The 19,571-nt window shown below is 37.7% G+C and overlaps 1 protein-coding gene across 6 annotated transcripts in view; it reads right to left on the reverse strand.

Annotated features, from left to right (window-relative positions):
• Positions 1-19,571, reverse strand: part of LDB3 (LIM domain binding 3) — a 116,121-nt gene that overhangs the window by 74,615 nt on the left and 21,935 nt on the right. For all 6 annotated transcript variants that reach the window (XM_053949634.1, XM_053949635.1, XM_053949632.1 and 3 more), the window contains exon 3: positions 3,774-3,925. In XM_053949634.1, coding sequence (XP_053805609.1) covers positions 3,774-3,925 — 152 coding nt within the window. The remainder of the gene's footprint in view (positions 1-3,773; positions 3,926-19,571) is intronic.

Raw genomic sequence — 19,571 nt, forward strand, 5'->3', positions numbered from 1 at the left:
CTATTCTGGAGGGTTCCAGACATTGCCACATCACTGGATCACAGATCCCTTTCTCCATGCACAGTCCAAATACTTCAACTTCCCGGCACTTGCCTGTCTGCATCTTTTCGCTTCCCAGAAGAAGCAAAGGGAAGCACGCTGCAGGCTCTAGAGAAATCAGCAGCTCAAACCACTAACAAGTTCTGGCTGCCTGATCAAATCTCTGGCATAGCTAGTGAGACTTCCAGTCTAATTTTGTGGGTTTATGTGAAAACATAGCATGGTTGAAGTGCTAAGAACAAATTAAAGAGGGAGTTTAGGGAAGGCAGTTGTCAGAAAACACTCGACATCCACAAATTCCTGAACCCATGGCTGAAATGCAGGGAACTCCACTCAGGCCAGCACTGAACATTCATGGAAGGGCTATGTTCGTGTGCCTTGAACAGTGCAGGTGCTACTTGAATTAAAACTAAATTCATACAGGAAATCACAGAATCCCATTGTTTAGGCAGGCAAGTATAAATGGGGCTCTTAACACTTCCCTTTTTTCTATGATTGATGCCTTGCAATTTGATGTCCTGCACAAGTGCTGACACCATGAACAGCTTTTTTTGACAGCCAAATTAAAACAATAACCAGTACCCCACCCTGTAAAAAGTCCACAGGGAACAAAGTGCTGTAATAAAAGTGAGTAGCAACGAACACTCTCTTAACTGTCAGGTTATAAACAATGCACAAGAAACCTTCACGGCCACGACCAATAAAGGGAAAGGCCATCGCTTTTGAGAGCCAAGAACCAAAAAAAAAAAAAAATATATATATATAAAGCTTTCTATCTCAGAGCATTTTCATCAAGATTTCGTCAAGCTTTCACATTCCACTGCTTTTTCCATGGCCTTACAGATAAAACAAGCAAGATCAGTTCTACTTCCAGTGCTGCAACAGCAAAACCAAGCCACAGGTTGCCTGGTAAGGCATTCCATGACCTTGAAACATACTCTGTAGAGCCATATGACTACTTCACATACATGTCCAATACCACCACAGTTTAGAGCTGAAGTTTTCCTATCACAACAGTCAATCTCCTAATGCACATATGTGCCTTTTCCATTGGAAAGAATTTCCAATGTTTCCAAACTTTTATACAAATAGGATAAGTGAGCACTTCCATCTCTGTGCTCTTTATGGCAACTAGGGCTGTTTTTCCATACTAGTAGAACACTGCTCCAGTTTCATTGCTGCAAGCCATGTCTAAAAAAAGTCAAAGTGATCTCTTAGCACAGTCATTTTCCTAGTAACCGCATCCCAGGAGATTTTGCCTCTCTTCTGTTGTCTTCTTATTTGGTTGAAAGTTACTGTCCCTTGTCACTGATTCCTTCTTTTCATGTTATTCTTTTCACCAACTCAATATTTGTCAATTTGTTTTTGCTGAAAAAAGGATATTGCATTGTACATTTTGGGCAGGTGACTAAACTGACAATCTTTCTGTCCTTGGGTAAATTAACCTTGGGTAAATTACCCAGGGAAAAAATTATTTTTTAAGGCAAGATTAATTAATTATTAACTTCCTGAATATAGTGGAGATGCCTTTTGCTCAAGACATTGTATCTTTAATAGGGTTCTATGTGTACATCAATTGGTCAATATCTCTTGCTGCTAGGGTTTTGCTTCTATAAATTCTGAATTGTGCAAAGCAAAGCCAGTTTAATGCCTCTGAGCACAACTTTTTTGAATAGCCTCGTGTCATCTAAGAAAAAAAATTATTAAAAAGAAATTACTTTTCAGTCTTTTTCACTGGGTTTTCCCAACAAGGCTGAATGGGTCACCAAGGCAAACTAATAACTCACATCATAAAGAAGCTGAAAAGAAGAGTCTGTTAATTGTATAAGTTCAGAGCAAAAGCATCATCTGAGAAAATTTTCATTAAATAAAAAAGGCTGTTTTATCATCTATTTATGTTTACTAGTATTTCATTTTACTTTATGCCATTTTTCCTTCTTTTCAAAATGGATTGTAGTTTATCTATATCTATTATCTATGCAAGTATATTTCAGTCTGTGGAACACTCCATTACTGCTTCCTTTGGTTGTTCTTTATCCATGTAACTTGAGTATTTGAATTATATATTATTGTTTTGGAACCAAGAGACAGGGAAAGCCTTAAAAAATAGAAGGAACAATAAATAGAAAAGAAAGCAAATTCATAAAGGTACTTCCACTAGTTTTCTTTTTTATTAATGATGTGGCCACTAGAATTGCTGGTGTTGTAATTTAGAGGTCAGCAAATAAAAAAGCACAATGATTACTGAAATGAAATATCCCTGGAAACACTTGATCAAAATTACTGTTTTAAGTGACTTGTCTCTTGTGATACATATTAGGACAATCTGGATTTGTTAGTCATGAATTTGGAAATTCTTCTTCTGTGAGTAAGAAGAGCTGTTGATTTGTAGTTTTAAACCATTTATGCCAGGCCATAGAGGCAGACACTGGAGAACTTTCAATATTCAGGAAAATTAATACCAGACGTGCAGCAACCCAAAGCACATAAGAAATGTTTTCTCAATGCAAAAAGGTTCTGTTGAACAAAGGTTCAACAGAAAAGCAGACAGATAGTCTAACAATCAGAAAGGATTTTTCTTAACTTTCAAACAAAAAATATATTCTGAACAATCTAAATCTTTGCAAAACAAGGTATCATACATATATTTGTAATAACACTATAACTCCAAGTGAAGAATAAAGAAGCTGGAGTGGGTGACAGGATGAGAATTCAACTACATGCATCAAGGCAGTGATTTTTTACTCTATCTGGAACACTCAAAGACAAACTTAAAGCCATGGGGGAAAATCAGCAACATATTTTGCTTTATAGTACTCTGTCCTGGCTTGGAAACTTCATCTAAGCTCCTTATTCTTTAGCTATTAGTCTGTTCCTGATACTGATTATCTCTACTGCACATTCATATATGAGATTCTTTGGTATATTCTCAGAAATTTTACTTCCACATTACAGTCTGCTTTCTGTACTTGTCTTTGCCTACACTGTACAAAAATTATCTTCTTCACAATGCAATAAAATTAGCAGCTACTTCTCTTTCTATAATTATGGAGCTTTAAATATTAATGCATTTATTACAGAAATCCTCTGTGCAAGGTTATCTAACTTGAGGACCAATTTCCTTGGAAACAACATTAACCAGCAGAAGTTAAAAAACCTATTAACTGCTTTATTAATGGCAAGGCAACTTTTATCACATCTCTATGATAAAACCTGCCCTCTCCACATTCTACTGCCTCCCTTTCCTGCACTTGAGCTACACCTTTCTTATTGAGTCAGATACAGAGCAGACTTTCAAGCTCACTGGTGCCAGACCATTAGCACAAATTCTCATGAGGTTCTTCCCATGCACTTGTAACACTTGTTCTGTTTGTTGTTTCTAAGACAGTTGTTCATAAATTAGCCAAACTAAACTGTGTCGCCCACATGAGGATAACCAAAAGAAACATAACTGTTGGATTCATTTAACAGAAGCTTGAATGGATTATGAGATTACACCTGTATTCAATAGGCTAAATCCCACACAGATACACTCAACCTAACCATTCAATTTCTGTAGGAATCCATGCTGATTTCTACAAGAATCAGAGCAGATTTTGGCTTTTCATCTCTTATCTGTGCCACGAGCACTTCAAATAATTCTAACAGACAGGGATAAAACACTTGCAACCTTCAGTCATAAGTTTCATAGGTTGCCCTTAGGAATGCAAAGAGTTTAAATTATTCCAACATACTTCTGCAGAGTGAGGCTCAGGTTGTGGCTGGCTGATTTGATCTTGTTCTGGGCCTCCAGGTGGGTCATGCTGTCAGTGTTGACTCCATCAATGGCCACGACAAGGTCCCCCTGGTTCATCTGTGACTGTGCTGCCTTGCTGCCAGGGGTGATCTGTGTGGGAAAAGACAAAAGAAAAAGTCTTATCCTGGTAAGTCATTCTATATCCAAAACAGCTGAAGAACTTGCCCAGAATTATAGTACAGAATAGATACAGCAAAAATTACACAAATAGATACAACAATAATTGTATTCATTATTGTATGGGTGAAAAATCAAAATTAATGGTAATTAAACTAATCAAAGCTAACTCACACTTCTGCAAAGGTCCAGGACACCATCTACTTCTTGTTACTTCCATTTTGAGAGGTTAAAGCAAATGTGGTGGTTCCCTTACCACCTATTATCACTATCTCAAGGGGATAATTACCTCTATACAGCAGCAGTACATAGAGATATTACTCAGAAGCAGAAAATGAATGAACCACTGCATGATTTTATTGTATTTTTCCTCCTAAAAGCCACTTTCCCCAAATTAATTAATTTTATTGAGGGGATGGGAAATGAATAAGTGTGAGTGGCCTTGGGCACACTTTGTTTCTTTCATAGCAAGTTTTAGAGGAAATTATTCTATTTAACCTTATCCATATATAACTGCAGCTCCATTACCAACACAAATTGCCATGTGCCCATCTCACCAACCTGTTGGACCTCACACTCCAAAGAGCAGCACTCTCAGAAATAAGAAACCACAGTGCTGCAACCACAAGCCCAACAACTGATGCAACAGTCCAGAAGTTCTGTTTGTTCACTGTGGCAACACATTTTGTTGGCTCCAGTCAGCTTATGAACTGCATCTTCTCTGAATGGACAGCACCCTGATCTCAATTTTACACAGCCCTCTCAGCTTCTGTATGGGTAACACCAGTACAGTAGTAAACCAGAGAAGCCTTCACATACTATCAACCAGACAAATTTTAATGAACACACCAGAGATGTCTTCTGCTTTCAGCACCCACTACAGAAAGAGCATGGATATAAGCTGTCGGTCTTTTTACTTAGAAACTCACTTCCTTACATTCCTCACTAAAAACTCAAGGCTAATCTAAAGTACTACGACAAAGGCTGCATTCAAAAATTCTGTTCCTTCAGTACAGTGAACATAAAATAAAGATGTGTTTGATTATGAGCCAAAAGTCCCCAGTGAGTTCTGTCAGGCTGAAACCATAAAGTCAAATTTCTAGTCACTTATAAATATATACATACTAAAAAAACCTCCTTCCAAAACAATTCCCTAGACTGTTTGCTCATGTGCTTTACTGGCAAAGATGAATAAGCAAAAAAAGGAAAAAGCCCTTTCTTAACATACTGTTAAAAGTGCTCAGTATCGAGGCCAGAAGTCCAATTGACAGTGTAGTCTGACAGTGGGAGGTGTCAGTTTATTAAAACACTAGCTCTAGTATCAGAATGCTCGAACACACAACACCCTGGATACTCAGACAATTTAAAAGTAAAGATTACTTCAGAATTAGGCACTGTAAGTAATTCCCAGAACTGATTTGACTGAAAGAGGCAAGTTTTAATATCTTTTCATTTTCGATGGAAGCAAAGAGTTCAGTGTTTTCTGAGGGAAGGACAGCCACAGATACAATGTTCTCATGCAAGCAGAGTTGACTGATAATGGCAGTACTATTCCCCAATGTATTTTCCTGGTGTTAAGGAATCAAGGGATGGGGGAAATATTTTGTGGTAGTTTCAAAGACAGTTTTATTCTGCAGTCTAATGCATCCTCACAAGAAAAAAAACAAAAAAAACACAAAAAAAAACCCAACAAAACCAACAAAACAAACCCAAAAGGTTTGTGCTACAAGCATAGCTTTTCTAACCTGTTATACAAACATGAACTTCTATGCATTTGATTTGACTTGCATTGTGCCAAGTATACAGAATCCAGAAGCCCATAAAGAGTATAGATTATTTGTACACCCACATGTACTTGTAAAGTTACTCAAAGATAGTTACTCAAAGATCCTTCCCTGCTCAGTCCCACAAATATGTCAAGAAATAAGATCTGCAATAGAATAAAAGGTTTAAAAAAGGACAAAAAGCAAACTAAAGCCAAACTCAGACAAATGAGTCAGTAAGACTTGAATTCGTCAAGTAGGACACTTCTGTCTTTTTCAAATTATCCTTTTTTAAATAAATAATCTTCACACATCCCTTTTCTAAGACATCAGATTTAACCTCCTCATGAAACATACAAGTTCTTGCCACAGAATATTAACTCTGTGATGCTGGTTTCAAATTCTGGGACACTCCCCCCCCTCACCCCCACCCCCCCATTTTTCTTGTCAAAAACAGAGACTTGTTTCTGAACATCAACCCAGTTCCTGAAAGTCAAAGGTCTGCCCTAATTTGGGTATTCTTACTCAACACATTTGTCTCTCCTTCCACTCCTCAGTAATGCTTCAAACAAAATAAGCCCAGAGAAGCAGAGCTTCCAGAGACAGGATAACACACTCTAGATCTGGGGCTAGTTTAACACACTGGCTTCCCTCTCACTTGCTCTGACTTTTGCTTTTAGTAGCCCCACAGGTAAATTCTATACTTTAAATAATGACACAGCAACTACAACCCTCCTAGAATTACAGTCAATTTAGAGGGAGGGGATGGTTGTAATGAGTAACCTTATTTCACTTCTTCTAATGGGATATTTTCTGCCTGGTATTTTAGAAAATATAACCTAAATGAAAAAACATTAATCACATGAATCTATCAAACAGAAAGACCTCAGTAACTCTGAATTTGCGATTTACATCTTCTTTACTAGCTTTGCAACACTGTTTCTGAGACAGGGAGCTCCAGGAGCACCATACTGTGAAAGAGAAGGAAACAGTCTCAATCATTGCTCAGTCAGTCCCTACTTAAAAAGGAAATGAAAGGGCTTCAACTTCTTCGATGAAGTATAAGGGTAGCAAATTCTGTGTGGGATTCTTTCATACAATTCTATTTTTTAAATTCCCATTTCAGGGGACAGCACTCCACTGATGTCACTTGACATTTAAAAATCAGCTTATCCTTACTTCACAGACAGCAAGACTTGCAAGTATAAAAGATTGATCTAATTTATTGTATCTGCAATTCAGACAAGTAGTAGGTATCAGGAAAGAATTACTTCTTCTCATGGTCTTCCCACTGGTTAAAAGCACACTGGATTATTTGGTCCTGTAGAATCTTATATAGAAGGCATTATTAAAGACTGGATGCATAATCTGTATGAAACATGAAAACCAAAGTACAAAATTACATGTATTTTAGTTAGAAACCGAGAGACATCTCTGTGAGTGTTCCAAGTGAAGCCACAGTATGCATTTCCAGCAGACATTGCGAGCGGTCAGTAATTGTTGTGAACAAAATACCAGTGTGCAGATGGAGATACAGGGCAGTCAGATCTGAAATGTCAAGGCACATTCAAGACTATCTTGTTCCCATTTCTAAAGATCCAGCTGAAAGGAATGGAATGCAAAGAGTTTATCTTTTATCTGTTGGTATTTTCCTTTGAAAATTCATCTCTGATCTACTAAAACATTTACTAAATATAAATCACAAACAGAGAAGAGCTCACTGTGTCTTTCTAAAATCTTGAGTAAATATTTTCTATTTAAAAATATTTTTTGAAAATATTTTTGAAGGACAAATGCTAATTAAACCTTAGAATTAGACTGGAAACCCAGACCTGTCCACACAGCAAATTCTACTTTGCTCTTATCTCAGCCTCTCTTCCGTTAACAGAAGTAATGAATGTAGAGAAATATACTACTATCAAGGATAAATATGCATTTTTCAATTTGACCACCAAACTTTTTTCCCTAAAGCAAATCTCTGGGCAAGTTCTAGACAGAATGATTTCAGAAAACTTTTGTAATAGTCTTAACTCGCTCTGGATTACAACATAGCTTGCAGTTGCTAGGTGCTGCAAATGCCTTTATTTAATGCTACAGTGAGACATTCATCAGAGTTTCAGGGTACAGCTATTTCTGTCAATTGATTTACAAAATCCAATCCAGGGTGACACCAACAGATCCAATTTTAATAGTAGTTCTTTAGTGCCTCGAGCCCAAGCACAGATTTTATCTTGAAAAACCAAGCATCTCACTACTCTCAGAAAAGAAGGGGAATACGTGTTGCTTTAGAGATGTGAATTTTCAGCCCTCACAAATTTCCTACAAGACAGACATCTGACTTTCAACATCCCCAGCTTAAAGAGAGTTGGCAGGCTGGAAGTATCACATGTTCCTTCCAATACACTACAGAGAATTCTTACTACGCTCTGTTGCGAGCGGATGGGTACACTGGGTGAATATATAGTACCACAGTGACAGCTGTGCCCTACAAAAACTCGTCTGCACTGGGTTCACAGTAAATACTACTTAGCAGGAGCTCTGGGAGGCAGCGTACAAAGAGCAGCTGCTGCACCACCTTGAGAACTGCACATGCTGCCAGCCAAACCCCCTCAACTCCACTCCAAAGGGAACAGAGAGTGATCAGACAGCATTTGAGTGGATGAGTGTTCAAATACTAAGGAGAATGCTTGTACAAACAGATGGATGGACACAGTTTTCCTACCCTCAAGGAACTCCTAATTTACAAGGCAGACAAAAACACATAGGAAGGCCTACACAAATGAGAAGCTGTTAATATAGCCTGCAGCATTAGCCAGGGCCTCTGTTTTTTCCAGCACTTGAGCTATGCCTGACTCCATTCTGACCTCAACCCCAAAATCAACAGTTTATATTTTCTGCTTCTCATTTAAGAACATTTCAGAGAATCAGATATTCACTAGCATTAGAAATGTGCAAAAGCACAGAGAATGAATACCTGCTCCTCTAAGATCTCTGAAATAGAAGAAATAATTAAAAGGAAATGTCTTTTCCATAATCAGAAAATCAGAGACTATAATGTGTTCTTTTAAGAAAAGGATTGGACAGAGACTAAGGGACAATACATTTCCTCTATAGAGAAAAGAGCATTTAAATCTCTCCCCATTATATTTATACAAGTATTTTTTTGCATAGAAGATTCCAACAAACTCTCAGAGTAATTCTAAGCTCTGAGGTTCTAAGTGCCTGCAAAACTTCCTCTCTTTAAACACAGGACCATCACCTAGTGAAAGGAGAGACATGCTTTGACACCCCACCACAGAACAGTTGCTGAATGCCCACATGAATCCAAGTAGCTACCTCTAGACCAGAGACATCTCTTCCTCTCCCCTAGTCAGAAAGTTAATTGAGGAAATTTATATTATTTTTTCCTAAATGAGTCACTTGCCATCCCTGTCCCCACAAAAAAAGTGTAAGAGCTCCAAAGGGAAAATAATGGGTTTTTTTTCTTAGAAAACAGAAGGCAATTTTGGACAAGAAAAAAATGCAAAGAAAATGAATAAGACCCACTGGAAGAAGTCATCAGGCAGAAATTTAGCATTTCATTCAACATACTGCCAGAAGGCACAAACATAAACAAGGAAAGAAACTGCCTAGATAACCTATACCATAAAGCAAGCATCTTATGGCTTTCATACCTTTCTGTGTCAGATAGGAGAGCTGAGAAAGACCAATTACATGTAAAGATAAGATTGTGGGAAACCTGAAACTAATGTCCTTGCATGTATCACTAACCAAACCTAAGGAAAACTTCCATTTTGCAGCTACCATTTGCCTGAATGTTATGCCTCATTGTTTTCAATTCACTATTGGGGTTTATTGGCTTTTTTTTTTTTTTTTTTCTCCTTTCTGTGGTGTTTTCTTTCATTGCTTTGGTTTGGCTTTTTCTTTTTGTTTTTAATAAGACAACAAGAACTGCCTTAAATGAACACTCATGGCATGTGCAAAATATGCCACTGACACCTTGAAGAGATTCCATTTACACTAAGCAGAGCTGTACTGGCAAGCTGCAAAGACAATCTGAAGTGGCCTCTCAGGCTCTGCTTCATCTGTAGCTAGGAAGGGAGATTACAATACATGTGAGAACACCCAAAATAACTCTAATCTACCTCTCTTGGGTACCAGGAATCACAATGCCACAGCAGCACAGAGATTTTGTGGGAAGAACAGTAAAGCACTTCCAACTCAGGACACCCTGTGCTGAAATCTGTACTCCAACAGCAGAAGGGCTGGGGGCACTCAAACCAGCCAGCTTACCTCATTCGCAGGAGTGCCAAGCCAGGCTGGACTGATGCCACCTTGATTAACACCAAAAATTTCCCTTACACTTAACATTACTCACAAGCCTCCTTTCCATGCACAATATATAGTCTCTTCAAGGAAGAAGACAGACAGATGATAGCCCTTCCTGCCAAGCTAACTAGACTCAGGTGATGAAAATAAGCCAAATGTAAAAGACTTTCAGCTGTGAAATGAAAGGAAGCATCTAGGCATGCTTAGGGAATTGCCCTAGGCAAGGCTTTGGGGGATGTTTTGAGAGGCAGTGTGAATACACCTGTTCCTATTTGGAAGATCATTTCATTCCCTGCCCCACCTCCACATTATCTAATGGAAAAATTTTCAATCCTTTGTTATTAAAAAAAAAAAAAAAAAGAAAAAAAAAGCTATATTGTGGACTTTGGAGATTAGCTTGATAGAAGCATGACTGCTCTGTTACACCAACTATATAGATGATAGTAAAAGAGTGGATGTGGCTTTTTAATAGGATGTGTTGGTGTAACTAGAAGGTTTCACAGCTCTTTATATCGTGTATGGTATGACTAACAGTAATATCTCTTCTCCCAGTCTTTATCCAGATGTATCTGTTACATCTATTCAGTCTGTTCTCAGTTAGCATCACACACTGTTCCAAGATAGTGTGTGCTGTGTATCTCACAGGAATTAAATGGAAGCAAACAGGTGAGTCATATAATGACAAATGTTGATTGTTTTGACACAACAGGTTTTGAGAAACAAGTGACTGACTTCTTATTTGGTATCAAGGAGTTCAATAACCTGAATGCAAATCAAAACCAGGAATAAAACTGAGGTACTGATTCTTAGTATTCTGGCAGCGCCCATGTGTGAGCTGATCTGTCAGCTTCCACAGGACAACCCCCTGCAGCAAATATACACACAGCTTCCAAGTGCCTGCAGGATCACAACAGCCAAGTTTTTTCAAAGATTTCCCATCCTCTTCCCTGCTTCTCCTTTTCAAATTTGAATTCATTTTAAGGCAGTTGTATAAGGTTTTTCTGTGTTTCAAGCAGACACATCTCAGTCATCAGGATTGCCTGCTTCATTTTCAGCTTCTTGAATTCTACATTCTATGCAGCTTTTTAACCTGCTCACAGAAGCACAATTTATCTTGTTTCCCCCTACAACCATTAGCAATCAACTGAGGGGTTTATGTCTTGCTATTGGTCACTATGGTAAAATTTTCTTTTTTTTCAAGTTAATTATGCTTAATGTACCTCATTGTGTGTAACTAAGATCATGATGCTTTATAACTTTGAAGAGCTTTTGATTGGTCCAGCAACAGTAAGGCCTGACTAAAAGGGCATTTGAGACAATACTGAGAGGCTTCTGCCACTTTTGATATTAAGCAACTTAAAATAGCTTTGAGCAAGTCCTGAGGTTCTGGCACAGATATGACTGGTGTGTAAGTGACTCTTCTGCTCTTGCATGTTTGTAAATTAGGATACTTATTAAATAGATGCAGGATTACATTTAATTGTTCTTCAAATGCATTTGTTTGAGTTCTCTTTGTTTCTGGCCACCGGAATAGCAGGGGAGTCATTCTTCCTCTGCTCACTAAAACACGAGCTGTCAGTTTGACACAGCAAACAGCAGTCCTGTTTCTAGACCAGAAGTATTTAGTACTGAGCTCTGTGCTTCACCTACAGAGGGTAGAACAGCATAGCTCACACCAGCTGGCAGCTTATGAAGGAAAATGAGATGTCACACGTGTCCACAGTGACAGAGGTGCTGAATCAGAACTAAATTTGCAGGAACTGTGCTTGGTATCATGCCCATACTTTCACTTCTAAGGTTTTAGGAGGCCACAGTGCCCAATATATATGTGTTCCAAGTGGAGGGCCCAGCATTAAGCTGCCAGCATACAGCCTCAAAGCCTCCCTAAACACTTTATTCACAGGAATAACTGTCTTGTACCTGGAGCATTCATCGAAGCTCTGTGAGAGAATAAACAGAAGCACAGGCTTCAAATTTCAGAGAGTGAAAAATTCTTTTTAAGATCAAAGTGAATAAAACAGAATAGAAGCAAAGTACCCCTGAGAAAGTGCAATGCCAATTTCTTCTGTAATAGGCTGTTTCACATTTAGTGCATAACATGACATCCTGCCAGGCATCCCAGCAGGATCCCTAGAAATTTAAACATGTAGCAAGTAAAACAAAATTTTAACACATTTAACAGGTACATAAACTTTTGGATGCTTCAGGAAGCTAGGAAATTGTAGAGAGTGAAGATGTTTCTTGTACCTGTTAAAATGTAATTACTTAAACTTGTTTTCCTAGTGGTGTTCAGTTGAACACAGAGAGGCCACTTCCCTTGGTAAACCACAGAAACCATGTTTGTTTAACAGGAAATAATCTGAACATATTGATATAATCTCAAATCTAAAAGGGAAATCATGTTACGTTGAAGATTGCTATGGTAAAGTAACAGAACCAGAACTTTTAAAAAGGAAGGATCTTTATTTTCTTCATTTTCAAAAATGAAAGCATCTCTGAGGAGGAATGTGGCTATTTCTGAGGACAAGAATTGAACTTTATTGATAGCATGATGATGCCAATGCTGGTTTTGGGCATTTTAACCCATTAAAGTATTGGATACAGCAATCTACAAATATTTCCCACTGAGAGCTTGCATAGTATAAGAACACACACATACACATGATTTTATTTGATAAAGAACAAACCAGTGACATGGATGGTTCTGGAAGGTAAAAGCATCTCCCTAGGTGAATTTTACATCTATTAGCTTTAGAATCCTGCCTTGCATAAGTGAAGTATCTTCCCACACATTTTTCAGTGACTTCAGTGCACAAAGCAGTATTAAGCTGACAAGTTTTCAAGAAGTGATTTTCTGTGGGTTTTTTCCAAGTACTTTTCCATAACTCTCCAATAAAAAAAAAATGATGTGACTTTAGAAAGCCTTCCTGTTTACAGACAAAATAAAATAAAAGAAATGAATTGTAGTAATATATTGTCTACACTGTCTGTAGTTAAAGGCTATTTAAAGACTCAAAATTTAAAAAAAAGTCAAATGACTAAGATGGAAGAAGTATCATTTATTGAGAAAGATACACTAATTTTTGGTTCAACTACTACTGTTTGTTTAATTTCTGGTCAAAAAGAAATCAGATCAGCTGGCTGTGCTGTAACCTAGGCTGAGTGTCTTCTTTCTCCATAGAGTACTGCTACATCAGCTCCCATTCCCAGCCTGCACCATTTTCTAGGGCTAAAATATGGTTTTAACAGGAATGTCCCATAAAGTTCAGAAGCCATAAGCAGCTTTAGAAGAAGGTTATTAAAGAAATTAAAAACCTCATCTAGTAAATATTCACCTATGGTGAATGGCTCTTCATTTAAAGGGATCTTGAATTGGAAGTTCCAAACAATGCCACTCACCTCCATTGCACCACATCTTCTATGTTTATGCCCAAATTTCAGACTGAAACTTGATTCAAAAATCCTCAACAACTAGAAGAAAAGCTGTTCTTGGGAATATTTCATTCTAGAAAAAGGCAGGAGTCTGTCATCTCACAATTCTTAGTTCAGCAGAGTGCGTGGAGCCTCAATTACCTTTGGATAAGGTACTGGCTTTCTATTTGTATTTTCTGCAGCCTTGTCTGTGCTGACATGTTTTGAATTCCTCACGGCATTACCCAGCACAGGTGTGTGTGGAAGGGGATTCCAGCTTGCAAAGCCTATGATCATAACTAGCACTTGAAAGAAGGTATTAAGGCAGGAAGAGAAGCCTGATCAGAGTTTCCTCTCCAGCTGGCATCCTGTTATGGACAGCCCTTCCCCTTCTGTGCTGCTCACCCTGCTGATTAACAGGTGAGGGTTAGAAAGCTTTCAGTCTCATTGGGAATGCTAAGACATATCCCATCTTAATACATTCTTCAACTTTATTTGTGCTACATTCCAGAGGCTCAATTGAAAACATCCATCATTACAATTACAGTGGGCACCCCATCAATTGTGAATGAACGCTTTCTGCCAAACCAAAAGGCCCCTGCAAAAACCATCCTGCAGATCTGCCTGTGGTACTGATATTGCTGGTTAGTGATACTTTTACCTGTTAACTTGGGTGCCAACATTTCTGCCAATTCCTTTTTGGGTATTCTGCTTCTTCCCTGTTTTATCTCATCTAGATTTGGTGTTCACCACTTACTGGTGTAAGCAGCAGCAAGACAGGGCAGCGTTTTTCTTCCAGAGCACATATGTTTAAATGAAGTGTTTCAAGAAGGGCCTTGAAGATGCTGACCACATATGTTCCCCCAACTCTCACCCCTCTGTACATTCCTATTTCTTTCGGGCTACTGCCTGTACTTGGAAACATCAAGTATTTCTACCAGTTTGGTAGCACAATCAATGCTTTAGGAACTTAGTGTGGGTATTCCAAAATGGGTTAAACTTTCATATATAGTAAATATTCTTAGGTAACAAAAGTTAGGAGCTTAAATTGTGTGAGAATCATCATTAGCCTGCTTGGGATACTTAACTAGGCTTCAGAGAGAAGAATATGCTTCTGATTCTTAGTTTAAGATATGCCTTCATGCTCAGTTCAGAGCATAGCTCCTTAAGGATCATTAGGCTGTGTAACTTATGCAGAAGTAACAGAATTAATCTGCAGGGTGCCTCACTTCCATTTCGAAGTTGTACTTTTAACTTTAATTTCTTTAATAAGTGCAGACATTTTTCTCTGCACTGCAAGCACAGGCTGTAACAAGCTCCATACCTAGTCACAGTGAGTTTCTAAACTCTGCTTGTCTAAATTAGACATTTTCCTCTCCTGTTCCAGAGTAAACATGCTAATTATTATAATCTGGTTGTGTATTTTGTTAAGGAATAAATGTTCACAGGACATCTATTTAAGTCCATGGAAGGAATGCAATCAAGTTCAGAATTTGCCTTAACAGTATTTTCCTTGGCTACATTAGACACTGACTTCTGCAATGGAGCATGTCAAAATAATTGGTTTGGAAGAGGCAGCAAGAAAGCTGTCATTTGACCAAGAAAGGATTTCAGAAGGTCTAAGGTAGTCTGCCTTTCTGTGTCCAGTTTGTCTTTTTCCCTTCATTTAACACCAAACTGCTGAACAATGAATTGTATAGATGAGAAAGTATGACAGTTACTTTAACAGGGATTCCTGCTGCTAGTGAAACCATTATTTGCCTGATACAAATGAGGAATGAAAGGAACACAGAAAAAAAGTTAACCCTCCACTTTGATGTCAAATGAGGACTTATTAAACTGTAGGACAATGAGCTTCTTCACTGTATTCTGTCATCAAGCAAACATCTGAATGATTAAGCTAAAGTGACATTTTGGACCGCATAAAGAAAAAAATTACTATAAAGCAGATTGATGTATTCCCTAATACCAGCATGCAAATCTCAGATGCAGCCAGTATTATAACTGATGGAATTATGAAAGTTCTTTGTTCTAGGCAGTTACATTTACAGTGATATTTTTCAGAGCTTTACACCCACATGGAAACAAAGTTTTTAGGCATTTTTGAGTTTTAATATGTTGTCAGAGTTTGATCTTGACCACCCTCTCTAGTTTCATTTTTCATCTGTTTTTTTTTTTTTTATATCCTTCTTCCTCTTAAAACATCTTGTTCTGTAACCTTGCTTAGTTTCATTAATCATGTTTGCAAAGAAAATATTTAAAAACTGTCAGTGCTGGAACTTTGATGAGATCAACATCAATGCTGTAACAACTGCAATGGCAGCAGAAAACATTTCTCAAAGTGAATATACAGATATTTAACAAACAGAAGGCCTTTACTTCAGATACGAGGAAGTGGAAATAAATGAAAATTAGGAATGCTTGGATGGTTATTGGACAGCTGGGAAGATTCCAGGGGCAGACAAAAGTGCCAAATGGAGCCATATTAGTAATCTCTCTTTATCCTAGGATGGGTCTTCTATTTATAGAATTATACAGCTCTTGAAGAAACTATAAGATTGCATATGTAAATGATACAGGAGCAACACATGTATTTTACATGAAACTGCCTAATAAAATCCAAAGATGCTCCCAAAATTATAGTAGAGCTGTTTTAAATAGTACCACATATTATGTCCATCTGGTTGTCTCAGCTGGTGACAGGCATTTGCTTCTGAATAGCCTTCCCCCTGCATTTTTTTATCATTTTCAGGATTGAAAGAAATTCACCCTTCTACCTTCTGCTCACAGTCTTCATCTATCTCCTACTTAAAATCCTCAGAAAAGACCTCCTTAATTCCAGATTTTACTAGTCAATCTTCTGGGTCATATCCAGTCCAGCACACATTCAAGTGAAAGGAATTTCACACAGTTACCTCCTATTCTCTGTCAAGAAAGGAACTATTTCATAACATTATTCTTCAACAGCTATCCAAAGTAAGAATTAGAAAAAGACTCCTACTATTGTCTCTTGCATTGAGTTAGGACTGAACTAATTTCATGAGGAATGTTACGATGTTCATGGCTGAACATTCAATACTAGAAATAGCATTTTAGCTGCAAAATTTTATCAAATTGGAGAGACTCATGGCTGCAGAGGAAAATACAAAGCACAGACAGTAGCTTATATGCATCAACCACTCAGGGAAAACATAAAAGTAAGCCTAGATTCACCTAGTGGTCTTCTTTGATATGGGACACACCAGTAATTGGAGGAAATTCTCTGGTTTTAAACAGTGAGGAATCAAAGGCTCTTCCACACACTTCAAGTACTGAGTGTAACAGGGCCCAGATCTTCCCTGGCTCTGTACTTCAGGGTAATACAAGTACAGAAAATAAAGAATCAGCATGTTTCACAGTGACAAACAAGACATCAAACAAGATTTTGGGCAAATTACACAGGAGACTGGTATAAACGGATCATCCAAGTATTTAAATGAGTTCCTTATAAAAATACAAACAGGAAAAAAAAAAAAAAGAGAAGCTGAGACATAAGAGAAAGAGAAAACTCATTTTACAAGTTTTTTCTATGTCAGAGAAGAACAAGATATTCTCCACTTCAAAACACCTAAGATTATCTCATCTGCTGCTCTCTGTGAATACCACAGACAAACAGAATTGATACGAAAGCATGGATTTCAAGCTCTATGCTACTTTGCTCTGCAGTCTAGATAATAATTCTAGCACCTGTTGCAGCCTCTGTGAACAGATTTGCATTGATAGTGTAGATGTAAAAGTTCCACAGACAATAAGGTGTTGGTCAAGTCTCTCTGAAGGCCCCTTATCCTTTTTTATCATGCATGACCCTGTAAGAATGTGCAATGCAATCATCCAGAGGGAAGAAAAGCACTAGGCTGTCAAGCTAAGCTTTTGCTGGCTGCAACTCAGATATGACACAAAGTCATGCCCATCTTATGTAAAAATTGATAAGAAGGCTGTGTACTGTTTATGGTATATCAGTGTGTAATTCAAAAGCCTTGTGCTTGTATCAGTGGGTACATTGATAATCAACTCTCAGGGGGAAAAAGCAAAAAACAGAATTGAGAACTGAAAGTGTGAATATCCAAAGTGGTTAAATCCTTCTAAAAAAGGAAGGACAAAGAACAGAACTGCTCTAAGATTAGCAGCTTTTGAAACTGCATTATTACAAGTACTTTCCCCAAGTAAGATGTGAATAAAGCTGCTGTGAAAGTTAGTGAGTCAAGGAGTCTCATACAGGAAATTAATCCCATTGTGCACATTCTTCCTGTGACCCCAGCCCATTTGTTTTGCAGAACCAGAGAACTTTTTCTGTCCTGACAACACATTAGAAATAAAACTTCAGTAGAGCAAAGATATTATTGTCCCAACTCCCCATTACTTTGCACAAATTTATTCTCTTCAGTGCAAATGCAAGTATTTTAGTTTCTCTGTTAATTGCTTTGCACTACAAATGCCTTCGTAACTGCTGAGCAATGGTAAATCAGTGTTCATTTTCACCTCAGGCAAGGCATCAATGATGTTGTTTTAAATCACGTTCAGAAAATATAACTTTAATTTACAATAAAGTTCTAAAAGCTCTTCTATTCCCTCTGTAGTTTTTTTTGGTCATGTTGGTTTTATGAGTATGGAAGTAAAATTAAGGGATGGCAGGCAGCCTGATGCTCCTGTCCCAAAAGCAGCCTCCCTACTATCCTTATCAAAATAAGAACTTGTAAGTCCATTTCACCCTTACATCTGTAAACCCTCTCTAATGACTATGGCTAGGGCCAGAGCAAATACTTCACAAAAGAAACTCAAATATAACTTGCTATTTTGCAAAGTCAATGTGTAACACAACTTCCTCTTTGTAACCAGAGTCATCTTCTGCTCCAGTGTAGACACTCAAAGCACAACATCTTTGCAACTTTTGAATGACGTATAAGCTTAAATCACAGAAATTAAAGTTTGAAGTTGCCCGTGGTGGCAGACTGCAGACAACCAGCCCATGTTAGTAGTGGAAAGTCAGAAAAATGCTCCACGGGATCAAAAGGATTTGTCTACATTTGTCTGTAGTTCAGTTAAGCATCTCCTTGTCATGACAAACTACGGAGCATAGAGATCCATTAAAAATATATATACATATAATGGAGGTAGGAGAGACTGGATTTCAGAGTTGTGCACTTATCTCACTGGGAAGAAAGGATGACTACAGAGCCTTCTGAAGGAAACATGAATCAAGACTAAGAAAATAACTTTTTTCCCCTTAAAACCTTTCACTCCTTTTCTAGCTTTCTGTAATAAATAGAACAAACAACTGTGAAACATCATCCATGTCTAGATAGTGCACACGCTCAAATACAGTCACAATATGTTAATATACCAAAAACCTGATGAATCTGTGTTTTTACATAAGCTATAGACAAAGTATTTGTAAGTGCATAGTGCATATATTTCCACAGTGGACAGTAATATTACAACATACAAATCTGTTAACCCATCATCTAAACTGTTGGTATTGATATTGGAAAAGTTTATTTTTAATATAAATTTGTGTCTTAAGCTATGATAGTATTTTCAATATTTAGTAATACAGATTGATGTTGCTGAAACCCGACTTAAAAGTATTCAGTACAGCAGCACTTACCAATATATTGACTGTCCTAAGTATATTTTTAGAAGTGGAGTTTGTCACAGAAATTGTTCTGCCTTGTTAAAAAGTAGTCCTCTAGGTGGCCTGTGCTTTTATACATGGCTCTGTATGCCTCATGAAGGGCACTAATCCATATTATTACATGCTAATTAATTCTCCCTTATGAGTTATGATAAATTATTATTTTAGGGTGGAGCTATACATTTTCCTAAGGGTCTTTATCACAGCTATGTTGATAGGACTTTAAGTATGGTGGTATGCTTAGTACTCCCCTGAAGTAGCTGAAGTATGTGCCACAGCAGGTGCCACAAGTAGAACATAGATTTGCTTTGACATTAAAACATAGGGTACAGAAAGAGTGCAGGGTTGTTTGATGGATTTATAAAAGCATATGTTGTGAATGGTTTGGAGAAGTGGAACCTTCAGGGTACAGCACTGAAGTCAAAGCTTACTCAATTTGAAGAAA

This window comes from Vidua chalybeata, chromosome 8 (genome assembly GCF_026979565.1).
Source record: "Vidua chalybeata isolate OUT-0048 chromosome 8, bVidCha1 merged haplotype, whole genome shotgun sequence".
Lineage (NCBI taxonomy): Eukaryota > Metazoa > Chordata > Aves > Passeriformes > Viduidae > Vidua > Vidua chalybeata.